This window comes from Vombatus ursinus, unplaced genomic scaffold (assembly GCF_900497805.2).
Source record: "Vombatus ursinus unplaced genomic scaffold, bare-nosed wombat genome assembly UNPS02011431.1, whole genome shotgun sequence".
In the NCBI taxonomy this organism is placed as follows: Eukaryota; Metazoa; Chordata; class Mammalia; order Diprotodontia; family Vombatidae; genus Vombatus; species Vombatus ursinus.
Window position 1 is genome coordinate 1,525,600 of NW_020951209.1, and position 27,459 is coordinate 1,553,058.

Genomic DNA, 27,459 nt, shown 5'->3' on the forward strand with positions numbered 1-27,459 from the left:
TACTAGAAAGTACTTAATATTAATGGGAGAGCAAGAGAAAAGATGGTTGGGATGATAGAAATGGGGGTTATTACCCCTGTCATCAATATCTGAAGGAAAAATAAGATGGTCTGAGTAATTCAACCACATAGCCCTGCTCACTTCCTGGGAATTAAGATAGCTAAGGGCTTTCAGGGCTCATAGCACTGATATGTCAGTCAGTCCTTTTAGGCTATAGTACTGTCTTCCCCTCCAACTCTACACTCTCTCCCCTCCCCACTCGGACCACTAACTTTATATCTCATAGTAACTCAAAAAATACCAGTTGAATTGGATGCAAAAGGCATCTTACTGCACCCAGGCATCATATGTTACATGGTTTTAATGTTTCTGAAAAATGCTGCTTGAGCTTAAGCCAATTCTATCAAAACATAGAATAGGAACTACAAATCAAATAGTGCCTTTACTTAGAACAGAATAGCAAAGTAAATAGTCAGAAAATCATGAAATAAGAATTATTCTCATCCCTCACACACAAATGAACACAGTCTCCCAAAGACTCCTATACCAATGAGGGAAGGAAAACAGTTCTGGACATTTGTTCACTTCACCCTCAGGAGTGAAGAAGGGTTTTGGCTTCTGTGAAGTTGGCCTCGAGTTTAGGTTGGAAGAATTTCCCCTCCCTGAGTTCTCACGGCTCTGCTTCCTTATAGTTTCTTGGCTCCAACTCCAGTTATTCCTTCCGGAAACTCTCTTGATGCTTCTGCTGTTCTCTAGTTCCACAGCCATCATCTGCTAAAGTTCTCTCAGTCCCTGCTCTCCAACTTCAAAGCTGCTATTTTTTGCTTCTCCACCATGTTGCTGTCCTTAACAATAAAAAAAAAAAAAAAAAAACTAAACTAAAGCTCTACCTTGCTGCTGCTGGTGACTGCCGGTGTTGCTGAAGGGAAGTGACGTTGCTATCACAGGCTATCTGCGCTTCATACTTTATGGCTAGTCAACACATGGGGTTGTAGGTCTAAGGCTGGAAGGTACTCCAGGAGCCATCTAACCCAACTGCTCTTCGCAGTTCTTGCTGACTGGTATACCAAAGAGCCACTCAGACAGCTGGGAGGTGTTTGTTTGTTTGTTTGTTTTTCCTAGCCCCTTTCAACAAAAGGTTCCCTTGCCATTACTTTTAGCTGTATTAAATGAGTGAATTCCTTTCACCTCTTACTCAAATCAGGGTTTGGAGAGGATGCCTTTTCACTGTTCTCTCACCTTCCCACACACATTTAACACCTTTCTGAGTTGTTCTGTACCTGGAAATAATTCTATATATTTTTACTTCCAATAACTTCACATGGTAAATATCACTCAGCCATAGAAACTGTCTTGAAGCTTCATTAAACCTCAAGAAGGCATTAGAAACACTGGAGAAGGGAGGGAAAGGGAAAAGAATAAGTGCTTATTAAGTACCAGATGCTGTGCTAAGCACTTTACAAATATTATCTCATCGATCCTCACAACCAACCTGTAAAGTGGGACATGTCTCCCTTTCAGTTCAGTTGTTTTTCAGTCATATCCGATTCTTTGTGACCCCATTTGGGGTTTTTCTTGGCAAATATACTGGAGTGGTTTGCCATTTCCTTCTCCAGTGTAAGATGAAGAAACTGAGGCAAACCGGGTTAAGTGACTTACCCAGGGTCACACAGCTAATAAGTGTCTGAGACCAGATTTGAACTCAGGAAGATAAGTTTTCCTGATTCCCAGCCCAGAATTGTGCCACCTAGCTCCCCAGATGCCCCCTTATGAATTTTTAAAAGCAAGAAATAGCCTAGATACCTGATTTGGTCCAGAGGCATTCTGAGTGGGCCTTCTCTTGACCCATCCCATGGGAATGAAAGAGTGCAATTTGGTTGCTTCAAAAAGAAAATATGATTTGTCAGAACTATTTCAGAAAAGGAATAGCAGGACAGCCTGTACTTCAGCATTAGAATTTAGGTTCCCCGCCGCCAAATCCCTAGATAGGGATTTTGTGTGCAAAGAACATATGGAGAAGCTGAGAGGGATTTTTCTGATAGTTTTTGAAACTATGTTAGCTCTTTCAAGTCAGTATGGTACTATTTGGTGCATAATTTACAAAATGATTGGCCTGAAAGGAGTTAATAGTTTCCAAATGTATCTAACTTATTCCCAAGGAGTGGTTTGTAAACTGAGAGAAATTAGCTTAGTGGATGTTCTTTCGATACAAGTCCCTATGTAAATCCATAAAGGTGTGGATATTATTATTTCTGATGGTTGATTTTATTTGCACCTGCAGGGAAGTAATCCACATACTACAAAGGATTAGCTGAAGTTCACCCTGACATTTTAAGTTAAATTTTGTTGAATATTTTAGGAACTAAAAAACCTTTTAACATTTTGCTTTCACCACCTGCAAAGGAAAATCCTCCAGCACAGGGACTAAGTTAGTCACTTTAAGAAGCTATATTAAATCTTCCTTACAGTAAGGATAACCTTGTCTTTAACCAATACCTGCCCTCCTCATTCTCTGAAGCTATTATCTGATGAAGCAATTACTGTAAAGAAGGGACCAACCAACCCCGCTGATTCCCAACCAACTATAACCCATAGGCAGTCAAGTCAGTCTAGCCAAAGCAGCAAGACCTTCTAAGGGAGAGACAATGCAGAATGTGTCTGGCAACTCAAACTACCACCACCACCACCTTCCTTCAGAAACTGATTGAGATGCTCCAGGACCCTGAAACCAAAAGCTGTGAGAATAGCAGTGACTTTCAGACCACTGCTCCTGCTTTCAGCCTGAACCCTATAGCTGTTATTGAGGAAAGATATAGTGGAAAAGGGATTGACCTTCGTTAATACCAGCTATACCAGTTGCTAAACCGTTGATAGGCAGCTAAGCCCAAAAGCCCTGGGAGTGGTAGCATCCCCAGACAATTCACTGCTCCTTCTTCCAGCCCAGTCCTTGGAGCCATCATCCTAAGAACCAACCCCTTTGAAGATGTGACTTGACAATTTCTTCTGCAGAATCTATAGCTATAGCTACTGAAGACTCAGAGAATAAAGTTCTGACTACTAAAGTTCTTGGCACTTTTGAATGGTTCAACGTTAGAAATGGAAATTAAAGAAGAGGCATTTAATATTTACTTTGTTGCTACACCCTAAAGACCCTGAGACCTTTCCATCTGATTTGCAGCTAAAACTTTTTGTATGCTTTGTCTCCATCTACTAGAATGTGAACTCCTTGAGAACAGTGAATGTTTTACTTTTCTATTTGTAGCACTATTTTATTCATTCATTCATTCTCCTATCCCCACCATCTAAATTCTGTTGCCACTGTTTCTCTATCCTTGAGTAACAACCAAAGGTAAATTAGCAACATTACTGTTTTTCTTATTCTTATAGATTAATATCTATAACATATGTATCTTATATAATATATATCTTAAATAACAAACATTTAACAGAGAAATTGGCTACAAAGATTTATTCCAGTAAATGAATCTACCTCAAATTCTAATTGCATTGATATTGCTTGTGCAAAAACTTTTTATTTTTATATAATCTAAACTTTCCATTTTATCTTTTAGGATAATCTGTATCTCTTGTTTAGTTGAGAATTTTCCCACTAGCCATAATTGTGAAAAGCATCTTCTTTCCTTTTCCTTTATTTTTTAACATGATCTTTTATATTTAGTTCGTGTATCTATTTGGAGTGTGTTGTGATTTGTTGCATTTACTCTTTAGCCCCTTGTAACCTTTTTGTCTTCCTTAATTATCTCTTTGTTCTTTTCTTTTACTCTTCAGTCCACTTTCTTTTTTTTAAGTCTAAACATGGGAGAATTGGTTTAATTGTTTAACCTTTTCTTGATAATTGATTATTTTTATTTTTGTTGTGTTTCTTGAGCATTTGTAAGTCAAATTTCTAATACTCTCTGGAATAGATTGCATCAAAGCCTCTCTTGATAAATGTCTGTTTTTCCTCCATTGACCATCAGGTTCAGCTGTGCAGGACACATTATTTTTCAGTTGCAGCTTACACATGTTTGATTTTTGGAATACAACTATTTTTTCCTGCAATTCCTTATGATTGTGGAATGATCCTGAATTATTCAAGTTGTTTTTTCCTTCATAGTTGAAGTCCTTTATATCTACTGCTTGCAAAATTTTGGGGTTGGTATTGAAATTGAAATTTGACCACTACATATATGCTTTAGAATTTTTAATACGGAGATTTTCTCTGGCAATAGTTCTGTGGATTCAAACAGTGCTTTGTTTTCTCTTTGTTCTTCTTCTATCTGTTTGGTCCTTCTCAGATTCTTTCGCTCTATCTTCTTTCATGACTTATTCCCTAACTTTGGTTGTACCCCAAAGCTCTGTCTCATGCTTTCTTTTGTTTCTTTCTCATCATACTTTATATTGGTTTTACCAGATCCCCTGGGCTTAATTAATCATCTCTCTGAAGATAACTGCAAGATCTATAAATCTAGCTCTGTCTCTCCTCTGAACTTCAGTCCTGAATCAACAACTACCTATTGGACAATTTCCAAATGACTAAATCCAAAGAGTAGGCCTGGATGGCTTGATGCCAACTTGGAAGGCAGTCTCTAGCAACATGCCCTAGGCATCTGTCCTTGAGCCTGTGATTGTCAGCATGGTTACAATGACTTGGATAAAGATGTAATTGTATTTGTGAAGTTTGAAGATGGCATAGGACAAGAGAAGAGAGTAAACAGAGCCATGATCCAAAAAGATCTTGAGAGGCAAGAGTAATAGGTTACACATAACAAAATAAAATGTAATATGTGTAAGTATAAAGTCCCATAATTAAAAAAAACTTTCAAATCAATTTCAAAAAATATAAGAAATAGAAAATGTGGTTCTAAAATGGTTCCTTAAAATATCTGCAGGTTTTACAGGGCAACTAGGTGGCACAGTGGATAGACTACCGGCCCTGGAGGCAGGAGGACCTGAGTTCATATCCAGTGTCAGACACTTGACACTTACTGGCTGTGTGATCCTGGGCAAGTCACTTACCCCATTGCCTGAAAAAAATAGAAAAAATCTGCAGGTTTTATTGGATAACAAGGAAAGGAACAAGGTTTCTTAAGTGCCTGGTATGTACCAGGTACTATGTTATACAAATATTATCTCATTTGATCCTCACAACTCTGGGTGCTATTATTATTCCCACTTTACAGTTGAGGAAACTGAGGCAACCAGGGGTTAATGACTTGCCCAGAGTCACACAGCTAGTGTCCAATGATGGATTTAAATTCAAGTCTTCCTGACTCCAGGCCCCACACTCTATCCACTGCTCCACTAAGCTGCATTTAAATTGCAACCTAAAACTGAGTGACAAGTATGACATACAAACTCAGCCCCAAACAAAACAAAACAAAATAAGCTAAGGTTACTATTGTCTGAATCAAGAGAAGCATAGTGTCCAGAACAAGAGAGTTTATAATTACATGATACTGTAACCTGATCACCCCTCCTGGATCATTGCCTTGTTGTAGTGTATGGGCTTGTGTAGTTCTGTGAAACTATGAGCTATCCTGTGCAGGGTAACCCAAGATGGACAGGTCCTAGTGGAGAGTTCTGACAAAAGGTGATTCACTGCAGAAGGAAATGGCAAACCACTCCCATATCTTTGCCAGGAAAACCATGGATATCATTAAAATGATAAAAGATATAACACTGGAAGATGAACCCCTCAGGTCAGAAGATTTCCACTACATTACTTAGGAAAAGTAGAGGACAACTACAAGTGGCTCCAGAAAGAATGAAATGGCTAGACCAAAGATGAAAGGAAACTCAGCTGTGGATGTGTCTGATGACTAAAGGAAAGTCCAATGCCATAAAAATCAATATTCCATAGGAATCTGGAATGTAAGATCTTTGAACCAAAGTAAACTGGATGTGATCAAATAGAAGATTCAAAGATTAAACATCAACATCTTGGGTGTCAGTGAACTCAAATGGACAGGTATAGGTGAATTTAATTCAGGTGATCATTACATATCCTACTTGCAGTAGCCATCATAGTCAATAAAAGGAGGAGAAAAACAGCATAATCTCAAAAATTACAGAATGATATCTATTCAAGACCAAGGTGAACCATTCAACATCACAGTAATACAAGTCTATGTTTCAATCACTGATGCCAGAGGCCAAATTTGCTCAGTTCTATGAAGACTTAACAATATCATCTAGAAATAATATCAAAAATGATGTCATATTTATCACAGGGGATTGGAATGTGAAAGTAGAAAATCAAAAGATAATTGGAATAATAAGCAAATTTGACCTTGGGAGTACAAAACAAAGAAGAATAGAGATTAATTGAGTTTTGTCAAGATAACTCACTGGTCATGGCAAATACTCTATCAACAACCCAAAAGGCAACTCTGCACATGGACATCACCAGATGGTCCATATAGAAATCAGACTACATAATTTGCAGCCAAAGGTGGAAAATCTCTATGCAGTCAGTTAAAATAAGACCTGGAGATTGCTGTGACTCAGATCATGAGCTTCTTATTGCAAAATTCAGACTTAACTGGAAGAAAAAAGGAAAATCATCAGAACATTTACATGTAACCTTAATAACACCCTTTATGAATATGAAGTGAAAATGATGAATTGAATTAAGGAATTAGATCTGGTAGATAGAGTGCCTGAAGAATTATGGACAGAGGTTCACAATATTATACAGAGGAAGCAACAAAAAAAAACCATCAAAAAGAAAAAGAAAAGCAAGAAAGCATAATGGCTGTCTGATAAGGCCTTAATGTTTATAAAAAGCTGAGGAAAGAAAAGAAAATAAAAAGGTAAAGGAGGAAGGGAAACATATGCAACTGAATGCAGAATTATAGAGAATAGCAAGGAGAGAGAAGGTTTTCTTAAACGAGCAAAGCGAAGAAATAGAAGAAAACAATAGAATGGGAAAGACAAGAGTTCTCTTCAAGAAAATCAGAGATATCAAGGGAATGTTTCATGCAAAAATGGGCATGATAAAAAATGAAAATAGTAAGGACTTAACAGAAGTAGAAGAAATTAAGAAAAGGTAGCAAGAATACACAAAAGAACTATGTAAGAAAGATCTTAACATCACTAATAACCAAGATGGTGTGGTTACTGATTTAGAGCCAGACATCCTGGAGAATGAAGTCAAGTGAGCCTTACGAAACATTGTTAACAATAAAGCTAGTGGAGGTGATAGAATTCCAGCTGAGCTATTTAAAACTTTAAAACCCTAAAATATGATATTGTTAAAGTGCTCACTCAATATGCTAGCAAATTTGAAAAACATAACAGTGGCCACTAGATTGGAAAAGATGTTTACATTCCAATCCTAAAGAAGGAAAATGCCAAAAGTGCTCAAATTAGTGAACATCTGCATTCATTTCACAATCCAGCAAGGTTATGCTTAAGATTATGCAAGTTAGGCTTTAGCAACATGTGAACCAAGAATTACCAGAAGAGTAGAATGGTTTCCAAAGAGGCAGAGGAACTGGAGACCAAATTGCCAACATTCACTGGATTGTGGAGAAAGCAAGGGAGTTCTAGAAAAACATCTATTTCTGCTTCATTGACTACAAAAAGCCTTTGATTGTGTGGATCACAACAAAATATGGCAAGTCCTCAAAGAGATGGAAGTCCCAGATCATCTTACTTGTTCTTTGAGGAACCTGTATGCAAGCTGAGAATCAACAGTTAAAACCAAACTTGAAACAACTGATTGACTTAAGATTGGGAAAGTAGTGCAACAAGGCTATATATTGTAACCTTATTTATTTAACTTAAATGCAATGTACATTATGCGAAATGCCAGGCTGGATGAATCAAAGGCAGAATTATGATTACTGGGATCAATAATCTTGACAGACAGTACCATTCTGATGGCAGAAAGTAAAGAAAAATTAAGAAGCATCTTGATGAGGGTGAAAGAGGAGAGTGTAAAAGCTGTCTTAAAGCTTAACATTAAAAAAATAAGATCATGGCATGTGGTCCCATCACTTCCTGGCAAATAAAGGGAGAAGAAATGGAAGCAGTGTAAGATTTTATATTCTTGGGCTCAAAGATCACTGCAGAAATTAAAACATGCTTGCTCTTTAGAGAGAAAACTATGGCAAATCTAGAAACATACTAAAAAGCAGAGACATCACCATGCCAAGAAAGGTCAATATAGACAAAGTTATGTTTTTTTCCAGTAGTAATATATGGCTGTGAGAGTTAGACTATGAGGAAAGCTGGATGCTACAGAATCAACACTTTCAAGTTATGGTGCTGAAGATTTTGAGAATTCATTGGACATCAAAGGAGATCAAAGCAGTCAATAATTAATTCAGACTACTCATTGGAAGAATAAATACTGAAGCTGAAGCTTAAATACTTTGGCCACATAATGAGAAGACAGGAATAATTAGAAAAGACCCTGACATTGGGAAAGATTGAATGCAAAAAGACGAGATGGCAGAGCAGAGATAGATAGTGTTGTGAAACAATAAACATGAGCTTGGACAAACTTTGGGAGATATGGAGGATAGAAGGTACTGGTGTGGTATGGTCCATAGGGTCAAAAAAAGTAGGAAATGACTGACTGAATGAACAAAAAATGACCTGGTCAAACCACATATGTAATATATTACTGTGTTTACTTCTGGGTGCCAAATTTTAAAAGATGGCACTGTGATAGTGAGGAAGGGATCATTCCAAATGAAGTTCAATTAAAGAATTGGGAAATATTTAGTCTGGAGAAGAGAAGACTTAAGAAGATCATATTTGTAGTTGTGTGACCCCAAATCATGTAACCACCGTCTGCCTCAGTTTCCTTATCTAGTAAAATTAGGATAATATTATCACCTACCTCATACTTTATTGCGAGAATAAAGTGAGGTAATACCTGTAAAGCATTTTGAAAACTTTAAAGTGCTATATAGATGCTAGTTATTATTATTATTAGTAGGAGTATATCTGTCTTTAAGTTTATAAAGAAATGTCAAGCAGAAGAAAGATGAGACTTTCTGTGAGGACAAAACTAACAGCAATCAGTGAAATTTGTACTAAAGTAGATTTAGGAAAAATCTGCAAGGAAAAAACTTTAACAATTTGTGCTATCCAAAGGTGAAAAGGGCTACGTGTAGAAGAAAGTATTCTCCTTAGCCCTGGAGGCCTTCAAGCAGAGCCTAGATGACCACTAGTCCTTAATTTATAAAGGTATCCTGGTTAGGTTTGGATTGAACTAGATGGCTTGTGAGGTTTTTTCAATGTTCAGATTCTGTTATTTTGTAAAAAAGTAATTTTTGATCAGAAAGATAGGAAAAATTAGAGTTAAAGAACAGTTAAAACCTCTGATTTCAGAGGATGGATTCTCTGAGTTGAGGTCAGGGAACTTGAGTTCCAAACACAACCCTGCCTATCCACCGTCTATGTGTTCTTGGAGAAGGCATTTAGATTCCTGGGCTTCAGGTTCCTCATCTTTAAAATGAAAATGCTAGACTAGTTTAGGAGTTCCTAATCTGGGGTCCGTGGACCCCTAGTGGGGAGAGGGGTCTGTGGACAGATTTCAGGGGGGTTTCCTTGGATAGATTTCAAAGAATATATGAACTTGAATGAGGGAAAATACATCTTTATGTTCACTAATCTCTAACTGAAATTTAGCATTTCGTTCAATTATGAAAGTAGGCAAAACAAAAACAAAAAGAAAACCCAACCCTTATTCTAAGAAGATGTTCATAGGCTTCACCAGATTAAGGGATTAAGAAGCCCTGGACTCAGTGACATCTAAGATATCTGCTAGTTGTAAATACTGTAGTCCTCCACAAGTGGGCTCTCTGCCTTTGCCATTGGCCTGCTGCATCACCAACACACATCTAGCAGGAGCTGCCAGAAACACCACCTGAACAGGTACGGCATTGAGGATTAGAGGAAAGTGCAATATCTGGGCTTCCTTGCACAGAACAACAAAGGTTGTAGATTGAGATTTGGAATGGAAACCATCGAATTCGGCTTCCACGTTGTATAAATGAAGAAACTGAGGTCCAGAGACACAAAGTGACAAAGTCACAAATCAGGCTTCAATGCCAAGTCATCTGGCTCTAAATCCGACATTCTTTGCCCTTAGTTATGCCTCCTATTTCCCATGAACTGCTGTTAAGTGAGATCTCTCCTGTTCTACACTTGTGCAGTTGGTTTCTTCTTGCTTCTTCAGCTTGCTCAATTCAGAGCTTTAAATTCTTCTTTTTAAAAGTCAGATGGAGGCTTAAAATAAGTCGTAAGTGTTTAGTGGTAGATCCAGATGTCATCTCAAGCAAGAAACAAAAAATGCTTTGATTTTAGCAAAATAACCTTTGATGCCTAAAGAGGCTCTAATAAGTGCCTTTGTTCTGTGATCTTAAAATGAATCCTGATGCACACAAAAGAAAAAACCTGGAGAGACTGACTCCCCTTGTTTTACTGCACAAGGACTGCAGCAGTAGCAGTGACCTGCCAATGTGTCCTCACCCACCTCTGTGCCTGCACAGACAGTGTTCACCCTGCTGTGTTACCTCAGCTGTTTATCACAGAGAGACCAGCCCTGGGCCTTTCAGAGGGAAGCACAGTTTTCCCTGGTTGTCTTAATGCTTGGCCTTGTCTGTCACAGCCAGCCAGGGTGCTAATTACTGCCAATTACCCTAGTTGTATGGAAGAAAACTGTGAGCAAAGGAAAGACTTTGAAGTCTAAAATCACCAGAAATTTGTTTCTCAGGATTCTCCTCAGGAATGTATTGCCATGGACAAATACCACTCCAATTTTAACACATGTGGTTATAGAATGGAGTAACTTCATAGAAATAGTAATTTTCTGTGGAGGTATTCATCTCATACTAAGAACAACCACCACAAATCCCTGCAATGTCCAATCCATGTTAACCTGAGTAGTTGAAGAAAAAAAATGCTGTATGAAAAAGCTTTCAGTTTTTCTTAAGAGTTCTTTTCATATGTCAAGAGAAAAAGCAGTGCATTGATTTTCGTATAGACAGATGTTGGTAAATATGCTTAAGACAATTCCTTATTTCTATTTAGTTCTCTCTGGGAAAACTCAGAGTTATGTTAAAGAAATATTTCGTTAATTTTCAAGGTGGTTTTTTAGTCATTTTAAAAAAAATTCTTTCAAAAATGTTGTACCTTTTCCTCTTCTCCTCATTAACCTTACCTGTGTAGTCTTCAAAGCTTATATTAACTTTATATATTTTTGCTGGCTCTATTCCAATTTTAAGTTCCTCTCAGAAGTTTGAACCTCAGCTCAATTGTTCGCTGGACAAGTCAATTAACCTCTTATACCTCAGTTTGCTCAACTGTAAAATAACAATCACACTTAGGGCTATTGTGAGGAAAGTGTTTTAAAACCTCAAAGCACTGTGCAAATGTAAGTTTTTCTTCCTCTTCTTCTCCTTCTCCTTCTCCTCCTCCTTCTCCTCCTTCTCCTTCTTCTTATTCTCGTTCTTCTCCTCCTCCTTTTTCTTCTTCTCCTTCTTCTTATTCTACTTCTCCTCCTCCTTCTTCTTATTCTCCTTCTTCTTTTCCTTCTTCTTCTTTTCCTTCTCCTTTTCCTCCTCCTCCTTCTTCTTCTCCTCTGTTATTATTATCTCAAATATTCTAGAAAAAATAGAACATTTATTTAAAGTCCACCCCTACCTCTGTTTTAATTTTTGTTTCTTTTTTCTGTTAACTTGTCCAAAATACCTCATTATGAACTTTTCATTATGTTTTTCCCACCCTGACATCTATTACCCCAAATCCATCTTGAATTCTTCCACATATTACCATCATTAACATTTATTGGCATTAATTGATCTTTATAAAAATTTTTCCTTGTAAAGGTTTTTTTTCCATTCCTCATTCTTAATGGAATCTGCTGATTTTTCTCTATAAACTCAAGTGGGCTCCCAATTACTTCTAGGATCAAATATAAATTCCTCTGTTTGGCATTTAAAACCCTTTACAACCTCACCCCAACCTACCTTTCCTGTTTTGTCACCCATTCTCTTCACTTTTCCTATAGACCAGCCCAAGTGAACTTCTTTTGGTTCCTCACATGTGGCACTACATTTATGGAGTTCTTGACTTTGTCCCAAGGCTATCTCCATGATTGGATTATCCTCCCTTCTGTTCTGCTCTTTTAAGCATCCCAAATTTCTTTCTAGGCTCAGGTCAAATGCCAGCTTCTATATGAAGCTTTTCTTTATCTCCCAAGGCACCAGTGATTCCCATCTCAACATTACTTTGCATCTATTTTGATATAGTATTTATGTACACATTGTCTAATCCATCTGGATTCTAATCTCAAGAACAGGGGCTGTTTTACTTTCTCTTTGTTTCCCTAGCAGCTAGCAGCATATCTGGTAAATAAATAAATATTACTAAAATATTTTTAATTGAGTGATTGATTAATTCTTCTTCTTTTCTGTGGAAAAAAAGATCTAGCAAAAGAGCCATAACTTGATGTTATTACAAACTTATGTAATAAGCAAGCATTAATTCATTTTAAATTATTCAATGAATATCCATTAAGAACATAACATTGTGCCTTCGGTTATGGGAAGTTTGAAATATGGTTCTGGTCCTGCTGCATTGAAAGACAAAGCATCCAGGAATAGGGAGGCAATCATTTCTATTACTGTGTCCTGGGAAGATAACAACTGGAGTACTGTGTTCAGTTCTGGAGGCCACAATTTAAAAATAACATTGATAAGCTGGAGAACATCCAGAGGAGAGCTACTAGAAGGATGAAGAGTCTTGAGTCCACACCATGAGTTTCAATGAAAAAAAAAAGATGAGAATGTTCAGCCTGGAGAAGAGAAGACTCAGGGAATACATGATAATTGTTTTCAGGTATTTGAAAGACTGTCATGTGGAGGAAGGACTAGATCTATTCTATTTGGCCCCAGAAGGGCAGCTCTAGGGGCAACAGGAAGAAGTTGTAAAGAACAAATACAGGCTGATATGAGGGAAAACTTCTGAACAATTAGACCTTTATAGAAGTGGAATGGGCTACCTTGGAAAGTGGGTGAGTTCACTCATATTAAAAGTCTTCAACCAGAGTTTGGATGACAACTTCTCACGAATGTTATTGTGGGATTCCTTTTAGGAAGGAAAAGATGACAGCTGAAGTCCCTACCAACTGCCCAAATAATGTGATTCTATGATCCCCCTAATGCTTATGATATAGCTGCATATATGATATAGTTATATAAATGAAAGTTAAATTTTTATATAACAAAGCAAGATATATAGCTAGATCCCAATTAGCATGAATAATGCATCCCCTGAAGTGGTTGCATTATTCAAATTCATGTTTTATGTTTCTCTTGTACTGGAGCCAATTACAATATATTTATGTAACTGTTACTTCAAATAGTGCGACTTCAGTTACATGCAGGATTCATTAGTCACATTAATAGGGACATAGCTGTAATTTTGTCACAAGTAAACAGTGCTATAATAATTGTTTGTAGGGTGAAGTTACCATGGACTGGAGTGATTAGAGAAGTCTGCAAAGAAAAGGATAGATCAGATCTGTATAAGTAGAAAGGGAAAATGACATAAGAAAATATGGGGATATGGAAATAAAGAGAATGAGGATTAACTAGACCATAGATTCTTTGAGTTGAAAATTATCTTCAAAGTTATATAGTTCAATTTCCCAATCCATGCAGGAGTCCCCTTTTACAGTATATCTGACAAAATTACTCTGATTGAGCATTTTAAATGACTGAAAACTCACTACTTCATAAAATAACTCATTCCATTTTTTGATACCTTTAATTGTTAGAAAGTTTATTCTTAAACTAACCTGAAAACTGCTGTCTGTTACTTTTGCCTATTAGTCCTAGAGTCCTACCCTCTGGAATTACATTCAATAAATCTATTTACTTTCCCACTAATATTATCATTTAGATATTTTAGGAGAGCTATTAAGGCCCCTGTTAAGGCTTCTCCTAACCAGGTAAACACCTACAGTTTCTTTGGCCAATCATCATTTGACATGACTTTCAAAGACCCTTCAATATCCTAGTCAGCTGTCTTCTGTTGATGTCCCTCTTAAATCACAGAATCAAATAGTGTAATAGGTAGAAGGAAACTTAGAAATCATCTAGTCTGAATGTGACTGTCAAGTCTAAACACAATTTTCCAGATATGTTTTCATTAGAACCAAACATACTGGAGCTATTATGTCTTTGGTGTTTGAACACAGTGTTTTTTTAAATGCACCTAAAGCCTACATTAGCTTTGTTGCTGAACCCATCACATTGCTGACTGATATTGAGCTTTCAACCAACTAGATGCAAGACAGTATGGTATAATGGTCAACCCATTTGACTGGCAGGCAAGAGATCTAATTCTAGTGGCACCCCTGACACTAACTAGCTGTATAATTTTATTAGTAGCAATAATAGCTAGAATTTGCACAGTGCTTTAAAGTTTCCAAAGCACATTACATATATTAAATCATCTGATAACTTTAAGCACTGAGAGTCTATGATTCTAAACTCCCTAGGTCTTTTTCATGTGAACTGATGATTAAACCAGGTATCTCCAGACTGTATTTATAGGGTAGTTCTTTTTTTTAAATCCAAAGGCAAAACTTTTCAATTTATCCTCTTTAAATTTCATTCTACTAGTTTCAGTCCATCTATTAGGCTCTTGTTATCTTTTTGAATCTTCATTCAAATGTGTCATTCAATATATTAGCTAGTTGTTCCAGACTTTTGTCGTCTATCAATTTAATAAACATTAGTTTTGAGTGCTTATCCAGTCAATGGGGGAATGATGTGGAAGGGGAGTGAACATAAGCCTCTGTCTTATTCTGTAATTAAGTAGACACATGCATTATAAGAGTACAATTATAGCAACTCACATTTCTATAGTGCTAGAAGGTTTGCAAACCTTAGATTTTTATATAAACCTACAGTCAGATAATTTTGAAATTCCTCTAAGTTAAGCAACTACAAACTGACCTAAATGTACTATTTTGCAGCTTACATCTCCCCATCTTGTCCAAAGGATATCACAAGAAATGTTGTCACATGCCTTAAAGAAATCAGGATTTATCACATGCCCGTATTTAACCATCCAATTATCCTATCAGAAAAGGAAATGAGCTAAACTTGGAGCAACTTGTTCCTAGTGAATTCTGATAGTTTCCAAAGATCACTGTTGTCTCTTCAGATTAGAGTGGGTGTATACATTTTTGAGATCAATAAGAGACTTAGATTAGGCACAAGTTATGAAGAACCTTGAGAAATTTGGGCTTAATCCTAGAGGTGATGGGAAAACATTAAAGGATTTTAAAACATTAAAATTAAAGGATTAAAGTAAGAAAGTATCTTTAAAAAGAACCCATCTTTTTGGAAAATAAGTCTAACAGTAGTGTAAGATACATTGGGAGGAAGAAAATATTAGGAATAGGGAGACCAGCTAGAAAGCTATGAGAATTGTCCAGGTGTGAGGTGATAAAGATTTGAATTAGAAAGTATTAAATTGTTATTATCCTTCTTTTCATAAGAGAGCACACTGAGATACTGACGATTGTAATTTGCTGCTATTACAGTGTGAGTTAATGACTGAATTGAAAGTTATGTGGGAATTTGCTGAATGAGGTTTCCTAATATCTTTCTCCTTATGACCCATGACAACCTGTGCCAATTTAATTCAGGACTCCAGCATAGCTCATCTCTGTCTTGATCTGTAATAACTTTTGATATTCTGTGTAAAAGAACTGAAGTCTGCTTCTTTTGGTTCCATTCTTCTATTGACCCATTGACAGATGGTTGTCATTTTTAACTATTATGATCCTTATTATAGTTAGGGAAAACTCAAAACATTTTTTTTTTATAAAAGCCACCTGTCATTAAACTTTTTTTTTGTTTGTTTTGTTTTTTGTTTAAAACTTTCCCTAGAGTTAAATGTAGGGGCAAATAGGTGGCACAATGAATAGTGCAGGTACTGGAATCAGGAAGACTCATCTTCCTGAGTTCAAATCTGGCTTCAGACACTTACAAGCTATGTGACCATGGGAAAGTCATTTAATCCTGTTTGCCTCAGTTTCCTCATCTGTAAGATGAGTTGGAGAAGGAAACGGTAAACCTCTCCAGTATCTTTGCCAAGAAAACCCCAAATGGGGTCATGAAGAGTTGGGCACAACTAAAATGACTGAACAACCACAAAGTGTTAAAACTAGTATCTGTTTTGAGAGTTATTGAATATGAAGAATAAAGTTATCTTTTCAACAATATGTGTGGTTTATGTGTTTATCTTATAGAAGCTAGTGATGGCTAAAGAAATAAGTTGTTGTCACTAGTGCCTTCTGAATGTTTTGCTCATCTTTTTGCAGGTAGGAAAGTGGAAAGACAAAAATCTTCAGATGAAATACTATGTATGGCCCCGTGTGTGTCCTGAGACTGAAGAGCGGGAAGATGATCACTTGAGTATTGTGACCCTGGAAGAAGCTCCATTTGTCATTGTGGAAAGTGTAGACCCATTGAGTGGAACCTGCATGAGGAATACAGTCCCCTGCCAGAAACGCATTGTCACTGAGTATGGCAAACTGGTTCTTTGTGGCACCACCCCGGTCAGCTCACACCCTATTGTTGTCATCTAGTTGGCCTAAGCCATGCTTCCCATAATGAAATAAGTATTATATCCAATTTTACTTACTAAACTTTTGAAATAGTTCTGGTCCTATAGTCTGATGTCTACAGTCTTCTTTACCATGCCTGTGGTGTATTCCCTCTGATTATATTCATGGTAGTTATGCCCCTATTTGGTCCTACTATCTGGGATGTCAAGTTTATGGATGCTTTTATGATTTTTTTTTACTTGATACAGAACTTGTGAAATGAGCCATTTGAATTTTATAGAAAACAGCTACTACTTGAACATTCAATACCAATACAAATAGTTCTGAGCCACAAAGGGGAGCATGCTTTTGGAATGGGGATGTGGTAATGTGAAAGAGAACACTTTGTCTTCTGTATTAATCTTTGGTTGTTATAACTGGTTAGGAACAAAACGGATGAGGAGCCAGATTACATTAAAAAATGCTGCAAGGGTTTCTGCATTGACATCCTCAAGAAAATATCTAAATCTGTGAAGTTCACCTATGACCTCTACTTAGTTACCAATGGCAAGCATGGGAAGAAAATCAATGGAACCTGGAATGGTATGATTGGAGAGGTGAGTTCTAGGAGTGTATGTATAATTTTCTTCTTAAAGTTTCCAGATCTGCTTTCTGAATCTATTATCTGTTCATCAGATTCTTCTGAATAATATTGGTTATCATTTTCTTTTAACTCCACACTTGCTGTTCTGTGCATTCTAACTGAAATATTCCCCCCTTCCTCCTCAAGGTGGTCATGAAGCGCGCCTACATGGCAGTGGGATCACTTACCATCAATGAAGAACGCTCAGAAGTGGTGGACTTCTCTGTGCCCTTCATAGAGACTGGAATTAGTGTTATGGTGTCACGAAGCAATGGGACTGTCTCACCATCTGCCTTCTTAGGTAAATGATGTATTAAGGGGAGGATGGAAATGTAAAATGAGAACATATAGAAAAAAGAGACAAGAAGAAGAACATATTGTTATGTCCATTCTGCAAGAATTCAGTTTCCTAGGAATTAAGTTCAGCCAAGAATTTTGGGCTCTTCAAAGTTAATTAATTCTTAAATATGAGTACGCCAAAATTCTAGAATTTCTCTGAGATGGGATTTGTGATTATAGAATCTAGAATGATTGTTATATGTAGAAAGAAACAGTATATTGTATGTTTTGTTCTGCTCTTGGAGAGGCCCCAAAGAACTTCCCTACAAGGAAACATGCAGTTTTCTGGCCATTCCCCCATATTCTCCATGAAAAATACTCTAATATCCAAGAATAGTTGTGAACACTGAACACTAAACACTAAACCCATGTCCTATATTTAGGTCACATTCTTTTAAATTTTCTTCATTTCTTTGTAAAAAATCTTTAAATATCAATAAATTGTAAAGAAAACAGCATTAAATCATTCTGAAAGCCCAAAATATCACTTATCTAAGGTTTTGGACTAGAAGAGCTAGTGCTCTCTGATATGAAAAGAAACCAAAGAATAATAGAGATTCTTTGAATAATACTTGGATTCCAGGAGTAGCCATTGAGATGACAGAAGCATAAGGACCATTATATGACTCAATACAGGGATCAGTGTTACCATGGAAGACATGCATGAACACACAAAAGATTATCATGGAATTATAGGAAAAGGAGAAAGTTTAAAGTCAATGAACTCTCCTTAGTCATTTTCCAAGGCAAAAATGAAGGCTACTGACCACTTATTCAAGTTGGGTTTTGGATAGACCAGAGTCAAAACGAGTGTATTTCCTTTATATCACTTGATAGGACCTATTACATTTAATCTACCAACCTCCACACCACTTCCATAAGGTACAGGATTGTTCACTAGAATGTATGTTCATTTCTGAAGATTCATCATGTTTCATTTTTAATTACTCAAAAAAAATAAGGCTTTTATAATTCCCTTAGAAGTTCAGTAGTAAAATAGGTTTTGAAATAAGGAAATAGTTTTCTAATTTAAGTCTATTTTTCCCTTTTGTTCAACTTCATCATTATTAATCATATGGAAGAGGGAACAAACTGCATATTAATTCACTTATATATGAGTTTACAATGTATTCTGACAGCTACAAAGGCCAGAACTATTTTGGGGATGAATTTGAAGAAGCATTGTATCATGGGACAAAATTGTCATCATTACTTTTTACACCACTCTACTGAGGTGACACCTGGAATATAATGTTTTCTCTCTGGACACCTCAATAAAAGAGATATATATATAAATTGGGAGGGATCCAGAAGAAATTATTATGAAAATTTAAAGAGTTATACTGTTAGACAGGGATAGCTTGTCTGTTGTTAATTGGTTCCGCAGAAACATGGCATTAAAAAAGACTATATTCTGTAGTTAGAGCATCTGATTTGCATCATGGGCAGTCAGCTGAATGATATTGCAGTAAGAGTTTGACAGTATTGCAATGAGGTTTGGTTCAATACATTTAATAAATCATGATTTCATCAATGTCAGTACTTCTTCCAATGGTACAGATTACAATGCATCCATGGCTTCCATTTTGTGAGTCTATCATCCATGTCCTCCCCTCTACAGAGCATCTACCAGCCAAGATGGCAGTATTCCTCTGAGTCCCTTAACATTATCAGTATGCCAGGGCAGAACTTGGGAGAGTCATCTATTGTTTCAAGTCCATGATGGGCCTACTTCCTTTTCTAGTCATACATGTCTTTGGTGATATCTTTTATACTACTTCTGGCAAGTAATTTGTTAATGTCCATATGCAGGGACCTATTTAAACTCACTATGCCCTTTGATAACCCTCATTTTTTATTCTTAAGACTATACTTTTTATTTATAGGTATATAATTATGATGATAATAACAAATTCCTTTTTATATAGAGTTTAAAGGTTAATAAAGCACTTTTCTCACAATAACCCTATGAGTTAGATAGTGCACATATTAGTGCCCCCACTTCACAGATGAGGAAACTAAAGTAAAAAGAAATTCCATGGTCAAATAGCTACTCTGAGTTGAGATTTGAGTCCTGGTCTTCTGACTCCAAATACAGGATTATTTCATGTATAGGGGTCAAGGAGAGTGAGGACTAAGGAAAGGCAATCAGATTTAACAGTTAAGAGGTGATTGGCAACCTTGGAAAAAGCAGTTTCAGTACAGTAGTAGGGTTAGAAAACAACTTTTAAGGATCATAAGATCCCCTTCACCATGGAGGATTGAGGGATTGAGAAGTGAATAACTAGAGAGGAAGTAGAGGCAGTGAGTGTGGGTGATTCTTATAAAAAGTTTGTCAGTGAAAGCGAGAACTATAGCATGAGATCTTGAAGGCACAGTGAACAGAGCTGACCTTAGCAAGATGAAGGATCACCTTTTCCTCAGAGAGAAGAGAAAAAGAGGAGTGGATGGGTGAAAACATGAAGGGGTTTGCAGTGGGAATTCATTGATTCTTTTCTCATATAAGCAATTGGTCAGAGGGTCATTTTGATGAACCCTTATTTGGAACTTTGATGTTATCTTCCTCTAGAGTGTATGGATGTATTTACTGGCAGCCTTGAGAAGACTGAGTAATAACCTAATGCCCAGTAATCACTTACAGAGATCAGCAAAAGACTAAGACAGAGCATGGGGGACAATATTAACTATTGTGAGTTATTTGGACAGTTCAAGTGTAATTAAAGGGAGTTGTCTTTCTAGGAACCCCAAGTTTGTTTCTCTTTTGAGATGACTTCAAAACCGCTGTACTGAATGAGCCCCTACTGCTCCACAGTAAAACTTCTATTCTTGCTTCCTTCAGGGGCTGTTTTGAACCCTCTCTTGACTTTATTCCCCACTGGAATGAGTTTCTGGAGACCATGAAATTGAAAAGGTCAGCCCAGTGTATAGCAGTAAGGGCTCATTCCATATGGTGGGGTGATTTCCTCAAGCAGGATGTAGCAGCTTGGAAATACAGTGGGAGAAGATGAGTAACAAGATGGTCAAAAGTTGAAGATTGGAAGGGCATGAACAGCACTGTGACAAGGGGGCAAGACTTTCAAGAGAGTAGGCCAATGTATGTTCGTAAATGGTCAACTATAAAGATGAGACTTTGAAGAGAAGAAAGTAATACCGGACTACTGGTGATAGACTGGAAGAGCATGGAAGGCTGTGCCTAATGTAGATAAGAACTGAAATGGTCAATTGTTCTGTTAAACCAAGGATGTTTTATTAACACAATAACAATTTTTTTAAGGTCCCCATGCTATAGCATAGCCCTATAGAGAAATGAATGATCGAGAGGGGTAGAGTAGAATGTATTTGGAGACAAAGGCTCTAGGCTCAGGTCATGATTGTCACTATTTGTATGATCTTAGGCCAGTCATTTAAGCTCCTTTGGTTTTTTCACATGTAAAAATATGAGGATTGGTATAGATCAAGGGTCAGCAAACCCTATTTTCGTATGACTCTTAAGCTAAGGAGGGGCAGTTAGATAGAATGGATAAAGCCCTGGGCCTGGGGTCAGGAAGACTCATCTTAATGAGTTCAGATCTGGCTTTACACACTTAGTAGCTGTATGACCATGGGCAAGTCACTTAACCCTGTTTACCTTACTTCCTCATTTGTAAACTGAGCTGGAGAAGGAAATGGCAAACCACTCCAGTATTTTTGCCAAGAATAACCCAAATGGGGTCACAAAGAGTTGGACACAACTGAAAAACAACTAAACAACAAGCTAAAGATAGTTTTTTACATTTTAGAAAGAAGACTATTTTAAAATATAAAACTATTCTTAGCTCACAGACCTTATAAAAACAGACGCATGTGGTTGGATTTAGCCTGAAGGCCATCATTTGCCAACCTCTGGATTAGATGATTGATTAACGTCCATTCCAGCTCTAAATCTTAGGATTTTTTTTTTCTTGACCATACCCCATGCATATGGAATTTGTTCTTTATTTTTCTACCAACCCTGGCTTTCAGCTTCCACTGTTAGACACCAACATGAATTAGTTTACAAATAAAAACCATGACATTAACCCAGAAAGCCACACTAGGCAGAAACACTGAAATGAGCATCAATAGAATTACTTGGAATCTGTGTGTGTCTATGTGCATGTGTTTACCCGAGCCCCATTTCTTTCCCTTCATTAGAGCCATTCAGCGCTGATGTGTGGGTTATGATGTTTGTAATGCTGCTGATTGTCTCAGCGGTCGCAGTCTTTGTCTTTGAATACTTCAGCCCTGTGGGTTATAACCGGTGCCTTGCTGATGGCAGAGGTAAGGAGAAACTCAGCTGCTGTATTTTCCTATTCTCCTCTCCCCCAATCTCCAGCTCTCAGATTTGTAGGTGCTGTCTTCCCCATTTGGTTGAAGGGTGCTTCCTCTCTAACTCATTGAACTCTGGAAATGAACCCTTGGCTCTTTAGTTTGTCAGGATATTCTAACTTCAGAAATGCCTTAATTGAGATGATCATTGGAAACTGTATATTCTCTTCCTGGTTCCTCTTATCTTAAGTATCCTCAAGGACAGTTCTAGGAGTTAGGAGCTGAAGCAGAAATTCCCTAGTTCTTTATAATTTCCACCCTATGAGTGAGCCTGGTCCCAGAAATAGACTCCTTTCATAGTCTATGAGTTCCCTAAGTCTCTGTTAGTCCAGAGTTGGAACTATGGTGGGATCTCTGAGTTCTGGGGTATAGAGTGATTTCTCTCTACAGTGTGATATAGCTGTGGGATTTCATATTGTGCTTCAGAGATCTCCTAGCCGTATGACCTTTTCAAGTTATAGGAATTAACTATTGGGCACACCCTGGGAAGCACTAGTGATCAGTCTAATACTTAGTAGTACAACTGTATTGTTAAATGAGTGGGCAGATATAAAGACATCTTGAAACTGATGTATTTTAAGAAAAACAAGTTAAAAATCCCAAATTACTAAGCTTAATAAACTATGAGGCAATTATTTGTTTTACCAAAGCACTTTATTAAAAGATTAATTATAGGATAATTTAGTATAGCAAGTTCCCCTAGGAATTTAAAAAAAATATAATCCACTTATAGAAATTAAATTTACACAGAGTTCTATGTAAATATCTACCGTGTAAATCAAAGCATACATATCCAGATGTCTACACAGGGGTAGATTGTACTTCTGTATGTACAGAGGTAATTAGTAAAATATATGCAGTTCCTAACATTAAAAATGACTGAACAGATGTTAATAGAACCTTGTTTGTCAACATAGGCATATGCTAATGCTAATACATAGAGGAAATGTGAGAACAGATGTCCATAACTGCATATGAGGGGTCAAGTGCAATTCTATATACTGAGGCAGATGTCACCATCACCAAATGATGAACCTGATTTTTATTTTTCCACATGATGGGTGGGATATGTCACATGACCTATTCACATAAACTTGTAGAATAAAGAACTTTATAGGTGTTATACAAAGATTGGTTGGGGATAGGAAAAGAGAGACAGTGACCAGTCCTCCCCGTATAAAAAAATAAACAAACAAACCGTTTGTAGCTATCCCATAGATTGGACAACCAACCATGCATACTCCCTAATAGTTTCCTAAACAGATGCTGCCAGTCTAGGGGTCAGAGTATATTTGTGAAGGGTCGTAAGGCAGGGAAGTGGAAGGATTAGGGTCACCAGACACAAATCAGAAGCCAGTAGGACCATCTCTTAAATGCCTTGTACTGGAATAGATGCTTTAAGATGCTATAAAATAAACCAAATAATGAACAACAAATCAAAAAAAAAAGAAGAAAGGGAAAAAAGAAATTCACATGATAACTTTATTATATATAGAATATATAGAGAGAATAGAAAGTTATGCATAATAGATTTGCAATTTTATGAGCAATCATCTTTTTATTATACTATGTTATGAAAATGCTTGTTTTATTCCATAAAATAAAAATAAATAAAAATTTAAAAAACAAAACAAAAGAAGGCCATTAGCCTCCACCCTTCCTCTGGGGACTAGTCACTTGCAGTCAAGTCAGGGACTATAAATAGAATTAGTTGTCAAAAACAAGTTTTGAAGAAGACAATAGCAAAGAACATATTCAGACATTTAAAAAAATTTCCATGTTTTCTTGATATGTGATAATAATATTTCAGAAACAAAGAAAATATAAGAAAGCAAATACAGCAGATAGTGTGGGGGAGTATAAAGAACATGGGACTTAAGAGTCATAAGAGCTAAGTCTGAAGTTTATAGATTGTGTGATTTTGAGCAAGTCTCTTTACTTCCCCAAGTTTCAGATATAAATACATACATTACCCAATCTTACAGACCTACTTTGAGCCTTAAATGAGACAATTTCCTTATAAATATAAATCTCTATGCAAGTGTAACCCATTGTGATGATCTAAGTTATTTAGTATAATTTTTTGTTATTAATATGAATATTTTTTAAATCTGCATTTCTTACATCTGCTCATGATAGGTAGTAAATTCGTTCTTTAGTGTCTGGGGTCAAAACTCATTATTAGGGGACCATTCTTCCCATATCAATCCCCACACTTTCCGTGCTCAGACTCTGGGCTTCTCTCTATTCTGTCTTCTGAAAAAGTATCAAGGGCAAAAAAAGGGACAAGCATTTACTTAGATTGTCTAACTGATGCCTACGAGCACTTGAAGAGGACGCTTTAGGGAGGTTTCATTCTTTCATTAAGAATTTGGTTCTGAGATCCTTGGAAGGGCCCACAAAATAGGAGGAGGAAGGGGTTCCATAATCATTAGAGAAGAAGCATATTTCTTCCCTGAGGATAACATTGTCTCAGTGAAGTTACACATAGGGAAGACTTACTCCAATCTTCTTGCATGTATCAGTAAAACTAGGCTGTAAGAGTCCCACTGATGTTAACTTCTCAAACTTATCTGTTGGTCCCTACAGAGCCAGGCGGTCCCTCTTTCACCATTGGCAAAGCTATTTGGTTGCTGTGGGGGCTGGTATTTAACAACTCTGTACCAGTTCAGAACCCAAAGGGAACAACCAGCAAAATCATGGTGTCAGTGTGGGCCTTCTTTGCTGTCATCTTCCTGGCCAGCTACACTGCCAACTTAGCTGCCTTCATGATTCAAGAGGAGTATGTAGACCAAGTTTCTGGCCTGAGTGACAAAAAGGTAAGAGATACTTTTGAAAATCTCCCATTTCCACCCAAAATAATCTCCCTGGAAATGAAGTGTTGCTTACGTTCTCCCTCCAGTCCCCATTTTAATTAGGCTCATGTTTCAAGCTACTGGGAGCATTGAAAGTTTTCATGATCCTAATAATTTCCTAACATCTGCATTTCCTACTTGAGTTTTAAATAAATTGGAAGGCAGAAGCAGAAGAAATTAGTTTCCCTACTGAAATAATTGTTTTCCCTTCCTGTCTTTATGTGAACCTACTGATTTATGCAGGGAGTGTCACAAATGATTCCTGGGCTACAAATAACTAGCTTGGTTTTGTATCCATTCTTTTAGTATGTCATTGCACATTGGTTTGTTAGGGTTGAGCAGCTAGGTAGCTTAGGGATAAGGACTGGCTTGTTATTAGAGGGTTGCCCCTCTGTACCAGTGCTGTGGAAGCTTGCTTATTACGGCTTACATTTTCCCACAGATGGCCTAGTTACAGTAGGCACACTCTGCCTTTGTTTCTTCTCTGTGCACATTCTAGAGACTAGGCAGGAGGGCTGCTCATGTGGAAGTGTTGGAGTATTTCAGGGCATGAAAACTGGTCTTTAATTCTGTGACTGCCCACATACTATGATGCTAACAGGCTGGTCCTATACCTGTTCTGTTCTGAGCTGGCTTGCATGGTACAGAAATAAAAGGGAAGATATTTGGTTTTCATTTCTAGTAGATGAGTATGTGCTGACCCATTGGTGATTTTACCAGACTGACATGCTATAGCTTTCCATGTGAGATTTCCTGTCACCTCTAGCTATGATGCTAATGATCCTTGTCACCTTCTCAAGCTTCCAGTAAACGCATGAATATTCCAAATCAATCATGGAATTTTTACTTCTAAGAAATCTCCTGACATCAGTTTCATCATGCTTTAGAAAATATTCATCTGTCTCAAGAAGTAAATGTGAATTTGGCCTGCCAAGTTAGTTACCTCATGTTTATTACTGATAATTTATCATCTGGGATCTCCTGACCCAATAGTTAAGAAAGTTACTTAGATAGCAAATATAAGGATGCATTATAGTTGGAATGAAAAGGAATTAGTGTTCTCTTCTCTTTGACTCAGGGAATCATTTTCCCTAAGAGAGGCATTTGGCATAGTGGAAAGAGACCGGCCTGGGTTCAGGTCTGGTCTCTGATACATACTGCTTGCATAATGCTAGGCAAGCCACTTAATCTGCCAGTGTTCTAAGAAACTCTCCACAATTATAAATTGCTGAAAAGGTGCTATCCTTCATTAGTAGAGGGAATTTCCTTATCTTTGGAGCTCCTCATGCCAATAAAATCATAGGTCCAATCCCTATTTCATTTTCCCTAAAGGAACATTTAAAAGCATGTGGAAAAGATACACACAGTTTAAAAAGGAATGAGTTTGATTTCTTATAATTTTTCATTCTCTTCATATCGATTTTTTTGGGCTTATATTTTTTTGTTTCTTTTTTGTTTCTTCCTTCCGTCTCCTCCTCATTCCTTTCCTTTTTCCTCATTTTAATATTCCATTTCTTCCTGAAGCTCCTAGTAACATCTGATTCTGTGGCTTGGTGGTTTGAGGCTAGGTGAGGATAGACTACCTGATAGAGAATGCCTCTGCTCCTACCTTTCTTGTTGTTCACTCTAGCTACCTAAGAAGTAATATGGTGGAAGGCTTTCCCTTGTAACAAGCTTATTTCTGGATGTGCTAAGGGATGGGGTGATTACACAGAGAACCCAACACTCCTTTGGTCATCTAACTAGGAGTCCGTCATGATCAGTACATGAACTTCCCATATGGCGCTAAAAAAAGAAACCATAGGAAACTTTGCTGATCAAAAGTTGACTGATTCTCTAAAGGGGCAGCATGATATAGTGGAGAGACCAATGGACTTAAATCAGAAGACCTAAGTCTAGGCTCTATTAATTACTAATTTGGTCCTATACCACTTAAGTCCTGTGAGTAATAATGACATTAATAATAATAAGAAGAAGAAGAACTAGCATTTATATAGCACTTCAAGCTTTGCTAAGCATTTTACAGATATTATATAATTTGATCCTCACAACAACTCTAGGAGGTAGGTGCTATTATTATCCCCATTTTATAGGTGACGAAACTAAGACAGATAGTAAGTATACAAGCCCAGATTTGAACTCAGGTCTTTCTGACACCAGGTCCAACACTTTATCCACTGCACTACCTAGTTACCTCAATTTCCTTATCTGTGAAACAGGATTAATAATACTTGTATGAACTGAAAGGTCTGCTGTTGCTTTTAGTTGAACTAGGTTTCTGAAGATTGGATAGAGGATGTTTTCCCTTCCATATTTTTTTATCCATCAAGTATTCAAAAAAAATTTATTTATTAAGGGTATGTCAATTGCCAAGCACTGTATTAAATCACCAGAGCTCACAAGGTAAACAATATATGCAGTAGGAGGAAAGAAAGAAAAACGAGAAATTTACATGAAAATTTTGTTGTACATTTGAAAAGAATAGCAATGGTTCATAGTAGATTTGCAGTTTCATGTACAATCTTCTTTTTAATTGTACTAGGTTATGGAAATGCTTGTTGTATTCCATAAATTAAAAATAAAAGTTTTAAAAGTAAATAAAAATATAGACAAAGTGATTTCAGTGGGGGGAGGGAGGAGGTAGGGCACTAGCAGCTTGTGGGATTAGGCAGTCTCTAGAGCTGGGC

The 27,459-nt window shown here is 37.0% G+C and overlaps 1 protein-coding gene across 1 annotated transcript in view; it reads left to right on the forward strand.

Moving 5' to 3' along the window:
• GRIN2B (glutamate ionotropic receptor NMDA type subunit 2B) overlaps nt 1–27,459 on the forward strand; it is a 458,209-nt gene that overhangs the window by 376,560 nt on the left and 54,190 nt on the right. The window contains exons 4-8 of the mRNA XM_027856453.1: nt 16,364–16,566; nt 17,034–17,205; nt 17,379–17,532; nt 21,744–21,869; nt 24,507–24,736. Coding sequence (XP_027712254.1) covers nt 16,364–16,566; nt 17,034–17,205; nt 17,379–17,532; nt 21,744–21,869; nt 24,507–24,736 — 885 coding nt within the window. The remainder of the gene's footprint in view (nt 1–16,363; nt 16,567–17,033; nt 17,206–17,378; nt 17,533–21,743; nt 21,870–24,506; nt 24,737–27,459) is intronic.